At 40.9% G+C, this 7185-nt stretch overlaps 1 protein-coding gene across 3 annotated transcripts in view; it reads left to right on the forward strand.

Annotated features, from left to right (window-relative positions):
- The window catches only part of RAPSN (receptor associated protein of the synapse), a 67959-nt gene that overhangs the window by 51454 nt on the left and 9320 nt on the right, over window positions 1-7185 (forward strand). The window contains exon 3 of one of the 3 annotated variants that reach the window (XM_085880835.1): window positions 29-151. The exons of the other annotated variants lie outside the window; for them this stretch is intronic. Within the exon in view, the coding sequence (XP_085736961.1) occupies window positions 29-151 (123 nt within the window). The remainder of the gene's footprint in view (window positions 1-28; window positions 152-7185) is intronic. 3 annotated transcript variants of the gene reach the window in all.

Genomic DNA, 7185 nt, shown 5'->3' on the forward strand with positions numbered 1-7185 from the left:
GTGTGTGTGGTGTGTGCGATACGAACAGAAAGCGAGGCCACGATATGACGCGTCACTGAGCATCGTTACAGAGATCGGAAACAGAGTGGCTCATGCCGTGGCATTGCTCGGCCTGGCAAAGTGCTGCCTGGCTCAGGATGAGGTAGACAAGGTACGTGACGAGGCTTCATGTGAGTGTAAAGTGAGAATTGTGCTTGTTGATTGTTGTTGTTGTTGTTGTTGTTGATTGTGCTTCATGAAGGGTGTAACATGCAATGAGGTGCCAATAATCCAAGACCGACGGCACTTTCAATGGCATGTCAGAGGCCAAAAGTTTTGAGAGCAGTTTCTGAACCAAAATTTTGTGTTGAATCCTCCGCATTTTGGGTGAAATCAGCCGGTTTCAGTTTTGCCCATAATAAATTTGATCTCCAAAAACTGAAAAATCATTCTTATTTACAGATTTACACAGTCATGTGATGATAATGCATTAAAACTTATTTACAATTGTTGCAGATAAAAATTTGTGAAAAAGTGCTGAAAAAAGCTTTGGTGTGGACATCATCGTTCATGAATCACTTTATGCATATTTGTTATTATCATATGTAAGGAAGTCAGTGTTATCCAAACAATAGGTTGACATTAACTTTCATGTAGCCACACACAACAATTGGCATGAACAGGTTCCCTTCCCTTTGTGTGCGGCCATTTTGGCTGCTGTTTGCATCATTGGTAGGGGGCACAGCTATGCCACTGATGCAGTGCTCCTATTACCAGTATACACTGGTGCTCATTCCCCCAACTTCAAAATGATGACAGGCTAAGTCAACCCCATGGTGTGTTAATACAGCAGCCAACAGGGCTCAAACTCAGGACCCTAGGGTCCCAAGGCACCACCCTAACCACGAAGCCAACACCAGGCTGGCATGAACAGGTCACTGGTATTAAGATATGCACCCCCTGCACCACCACCCTATTATTTTAGTAACATGGCGTCAGTGAGCTACAAATACGCAGCTCATCATTTACAATCTCACACACAATATGTACCATTAATTATGTAACACAACTGTGGGACTGGGTGACTTGATATTGTTTTATTTTATTCTTTCAGTTCGATGACGTACTAACAGCAACGACTCGTACCTACATACTAAACACAGGCCAATTGAGCAAACATGAGATCAAACCATTCGGGAAGAAGGTCTCGGGTGCAAAAGAAGCTCGTTCCTCCACGCTCAGTGTTAACTCCAAACATGCTTCGGTGTGCAACAGGCTACCCGAAGACTACACGGAATGTATGGGTTATCATAGTTTGTGTTGTGAAGATTTCACGGCCATGCGAAAAATGGAATAGAAGGTTATAGACCCTGAGGCAGCAACAACAACACAAATCTCAGAAATAACTACCGCAATCACAAGTAGACCAACAAAACGACTCCATCTTCTGGCATATTTGCAGCCACCTGTATATTCTGCAATCGTGAGCACAAAATTATCAATTATGAGGTTGAAAAGACAGGTAATGGCCGTTTTCTCATGGAATCCATTTGACATGATCCACAGCTTATCCTTTTTCTTTAGCTGCAGGATATTTTGTGGAACCAGACATGTTTTTTTTTATGTTGTAATGAAACGTGGAGAATTTAAGTTTCTTTCTGTATGGCTGAAGCTGTACGATTTCTTTCTCAAAGGAATGTTTCTCTTTCTTGGTTGTTATGCATGGTACAACTAAATCACTTGTATCTGGTCCAGGTTCATTGATGATGCCGTCAGCAAGTTGTGGGGTATAATTCAGAAAAAAAGTATGTCAACATTATCATGCAGTGCAACTGCACCAGATAAGGTTTCCGAATTTTCGTCATAATTGGCCCAAGCAACACCTGTGGCCAGCCCAGGTTGACTGTAGCATTCCATGGGGGTATGACACAACTTTTTGTTGCAACTGTGGTTACCAATTCCACTTCCAGGGCTTCAGCTATATGATGGCTTATAGCGTGTCCGAAATGGTTAATGATCTTAATTACGTTTCAACTTCCAGTGATGCTTTTCAAACCGAGTTCTAAGCACAAATTTCATAGCCGGTTTCACATTTCCTCTTGTGGTCTCAAATATGACATCTTGGGTGGTGGACCGCAAATAACGTTCTGTACATGTCACTGTGTCAATCTTCGTAGAATCTGTGTAAAGTACACAAAATAATTGCAATAATACAGGTGCTATTGCTTGTCCTTCATCAAATGTTTCTGTTATCAGTGCACTGGGTAAGTCTTTACATGTTGTTCACAGTTGGTGAACAGTGGATCTCATGTGGAGTCCTGCCTCTGTTACTTTTAGTCAAATGAACTAGCGTAAAGCTGAGCGGGTTTTATTGTTTCACACTAGCCCATAGTACTGTTTGTGCTTTTTACTGAATTTGATTAATGACACTGTAGTTCCGAAATTAGCCAATATCTTATCAACTAGGGGTTGAACTCTATATTCTGAACAGTCAGTTCCTAACTCACCCAGTATTGATTTATAAAAGGAATGTATCGACGTCACGAGTTCGGCACGATTGTCTATTATGACATTTTCGTTCACATGTTCAGCGAGGATTTCAAATATTTACTTCCTTTGTGATGAAATTCACACGTTCAGTATTTGCGAGAAGACTTGTGTCTTGAAATCTAATAGCAGCATCCTTCACTGCTTGCTCACCATCAGTTGTTTCACAGTTGCCTGTCATTTCAACCTTATAATTATTCACAGTTTTGTGCTCACGATTGCAGAATATACAGATGGCTGTAAATATGCCAGAAGATGGAGTCGTTTTGTTGGTCTACTTGTGATTGCGGTAGTTTTTTCTGAGATTTGCATTGTTGGTGCGAGCTCAGGGTCCATAACGTTCTGTTCAAATTTTCGCATGGTCGTGAAATGTTATGACATGAATTGTGGCACCCCATACATTCCGTATAGTCTTCGGGTAGCCTGTTGCACACCGAAGCATGTTTGGAGTTAACACCGAGCTTCTTTTGCACCCAGGACCTTCTTCCATGACTTTCTTATTGAATGGTTTGATCTCATCTTTGCTCAATAATTGGCCTGTGTGTAATATTCAGGTGCGAGCCATCGCTGATGGCCTCATCATGTCATCAAACTGACAAAAATAAAAATAAACCAATATCAATCACTCAGTCCCACAGTTGTGTTACATAGAGTATGTCATGGTACATATTGTGTGAGAGATTGTATATGATGAGCTGCGCATTTGTAGCTCACCGACGCCATGTTACTAAAATAATGGGGTATGGTGCAGGGGGTGCATGTCTTAATACCAGTGACCTGTTCATGCCAATTGTTGTTGTGTGTGACTACATGAATGTTAATGTCAACCTATTGCTTGGATAACACTGCCTTACATATGATAATATGCATAAAGTAATTCACGAACGATGATGTCCAGACCAAAGCCTTTTTCAGCACTTTTTCACAAATTCTTATCTGTGATCATGGAAAATTAGTTTTTATGAATTGTTGTCACATGGCCGTGTTGGCCTTGTCAATACCTCCATTTTGATACCTCGCTTGCATATGTTGCTTCATGTTGGGTAAATCTGTAAATACAAACGATTTTTCTGTTTTCGGAGAACTTTTGTCACGGGCATTACTGAAAACGGAAATTTTCACCCAAAACGCAGAGGATGCGGCAACTAAGAAATTGATTTTCGAATTCAGCACGAAATTCTTGTTCAGAAGTCACTCTCAAACCTTTTGGCCTCAGACATGTAATTGAAAGTGCCATAGCTCTTGGATTAAAGTAATCCATGTTGGGATGAGACGGCAAAGGAAGAGAGAGAACACCAACATCCTCTTGGAGCAGTACCTTGAGTTCCCCCTCCCCCCCACAACACCCACATTCCCCTCCCCCACCCACCTTCCCTCCACCCCAACTCCTCTCACCTCTCCTCCGACATCCCTCTCAACCCTCACCCAACAGTCACACTTTCCGTACAAGCTTATTTTAACGAAGTTGTTGAACCTCAGTGAACAAGGGAATCAATAACTGATGAATTATCAATACAACCTATCAACCATTTAGTTAATAAAAGTAAAATGTAACATCAATTTGACCAACTTTAAACTAATTAAAGAGGTGTTTATCAATTTCCTGAATCCCAGAACATGCTAACCACACTACAGAGTCGGTATTTAACCACAGACCAAGGCTGCAAGGCATGTCCACGGTTATAGTGTGCCGTGAGCAAGGTGCGCATGCTTTACTTCGCATACCTGTCGAGTCTCATGAAAGTGTTTGCATGTTTCTCTGAAAACACTACGGACGATCAACTTTAAAATTGATTGATTGTTTATTTCTTTGCTGAGTTAACTAACCAAACGATTTGTTCACTGAGATAATTAACCATAGATTTTATTAATTGCGCTAACTAACCAAACTATTCACTGAGCGAATTAACAACTATTTGTTCCATTCATGAGCTAAGTAACCAATCTCTTTGTTGAGCGAGCCAACTAACGAAGCTCATTGTTCACTGGGCAAATTAACCAATTTATTTGTTCCCTGTGACAACCAACGGAACTATTTATTCACTAAGTTAATCAGGTTTTATTGCAAGGTAATATATTCTGGTAATAAAGAATTGCAACCTACTGAGTTGCAGTTGAAACGTGATGGAGATGTGCTTTATGGTAAGTTTGGAGTGTGGTTTAAATGTGGTTAAAGTGTGATTACAGTGCCGTTGAACTTGGCTGGAAATGTGGTTTGAGTGCAGTTGGAGTGTGGTTGAGAATTGACTGAGGTTCAGAGCGTGTTCGAAGCACATGGTTGAAGTTGGGTTCAGGTACAGTGAGTGGAGGTTGGGTAAAGCATGGGTGAATTAGAGTGGTGTGGTTGGGGTGTAGATTAAGAACAGATTAAGTTGAGTTGAAGGGCTGTTGGGATGTTGTTCAAGCACTGATGAAGTAGAGTTCAGTTTGGTTAGGGTGTGGGAAAACAGAAATTACACATACATGGTGTCTATGAAGTCCTTGTGCAACTTTGAATTTTTCTTACTTTTGATGGACACATGATAGAAACAAAGTGTAAATGGTGCGTGAAAGCAAAATTGACATATTTTTCTTAATGTTCATGGTGTTACAAAAATCCATTGGTACCATACGCTGTACAGAGCATCGGTGCTGCCAAGGTTGTCTCCTGGGCTATTGGGCATAATCCTGGATGGGTCACCACTTTGACACAAGATACTCAAATGGCTCGTTCTTCCCAGCAAGCCGGTCTGGCAGTCAAACAAACTGCCAAATCATTCCAAACAGGAAACTTACTGTTTCTAAAGACGTCATAAAGGACACAAACAACAGGCACAAAGACCGAATGTAACTTGTTCGGTCGGGTGGTATAAAAGACGCTGCATGTACGGAGGTAAACTTCCAGATTTTTTTTTTCTACGATCTTTAAAGTTTCAACTTTATTTCAATTTAATTACATACTTGACATATAAAGCTTGTTTTCGCTTAATAGTTAAAGTGACTGCCTAAAGATATTAGGGTCTTAAGTTTGAGCCCCTATCGTCCGTTAAATAACACCAGGTGGGTGGACTCAGCCTATCTTCCGAGGTCGGCAAAATGAGTACCAATTTACTGGGAACAGGGGGCACTGCATCAGTGGCATAGCCATGCTCCCAGCAATGATGCGACCAGCATCCACAGGCTGCATATGAAATGATATACTTGAACACTGTAGAACACAAATTGCCTTTTGGCCACGATCAAAACCCTTCCGTTTAGCAGTACTTGGACTTGTTATGGTTATATAAGGTGGTGTATAAGACACTACATGAAGGGCACTAGATTTTCGGTATTTTCTTATTCGACCTTTAAATTTATTTTATTTCAATTGAATATACTTGAATACTGTGCAGGGTAAGGTTATCTATGAACTCTCTCGTCATTAATGTTGTTGTCATTGCTGTTGTTAAATCCACAATTTCCCTGGGTTTCTTGACGAGTTGACATTTTCTGATTTCTTTAACAACGGTGGTGAAGTCAACCACCACAATTACCACATTTCGTTACCAAACTAAGACGATTGAATCTTTCTAATACCACCTTGTACTAGGAAGACAAGGCTCCCTGCCACAATGCTTCGAATGTGCGATGATTCTTGAACGATATCTTCCCAGACACGTGGATCGGTCGACATGGACCAATTGATTGGCCACCTCGTTAACCTGACCTGTCCCCATTGGACTGCATTTTACGGGGTTATGCAGAACTGTTGTTTACTCATCAAAACCATATTCTTTGGATGAACTTTGGGCTATGATCACAAATGCAATTCATGAAATTACTCAGCAGCAACTGAAGAATGTTTTCAACAAGTTGGAAAATCAGATTGAACTACAATGGCACTCGATTGAGCGCATTCCTCCATCAGGCTGATTAGTTTCTGTTTTGTATCCCACAGATAGGCTAAATCTGGATGCGGACCTGAACTAAAATTTAATCGGCTTGTTCTTGTCACCTAACCAACTCATCCACCAAGTTTTGTCATAATCCGTTAATAATTTTTTCAGATATTGTGCTATATATCGTTTCAGCCTTATTACTCAGTGGTGAAGAATCACTCAAAAAATTATCGGATCTGGATTCAGATCTTCACCAAAATCGCATCAATTCGTGGGCGGGAGCAACTTCCCCCCCCCACCGCCCCCACCCTTCATTAGACCCCGATATTTTTTATTTTTTTTGTTTTTTAATGCCATGAACAAACTTTGGCACATCACAGGTTATGAAGGTTGGTGTGAAGTTTCATTGAAATTGTGTGTGTAGTTTCTGAGAAGAAAGCAAATACCTATTTGGGGGGGGGGGGGATGGCAACCCCTCTGTAAACACCCTTAGACCTTGAATTTTTTTAATGCCATGAACAACCTTTGGTACAAACACGGTGATGAACGTTGTAGTAAAGTTTTATCGAAATCGTACGTGTAGTTTCAGAGAAGAAGTTGAAGTTGCAAGTATTTGTAGACGGACAGACGATGCGCCATCCCAGAAGCTCCCCCGGAACTATGTTCAAGATGAACAAAAAAATCCTTTAAAAATTTATCGGATCCAGATCTAGATTCGGATCTTCACCAAAATCTAAACATTTAATCGGTGTCACATACCCAAGCTCTCCACCAAGTTCCATCTGAATCTGTCCACAACCTT

Source organism: Eptatretus burgeri, chromosome 5, assembly GCF_056783735.1.
Source record: "Eptatretus burgeri isolate ZD-2024b chromosome 5, Ebu_testis_v1, whole genome shotgun sequence".
Lineage (NCBI taxonomy): Eukaryota > Metazoa > Chordata > Myxini > Myxiniformes > Myxinidae > Eptatretus > Eptatretus burgeri.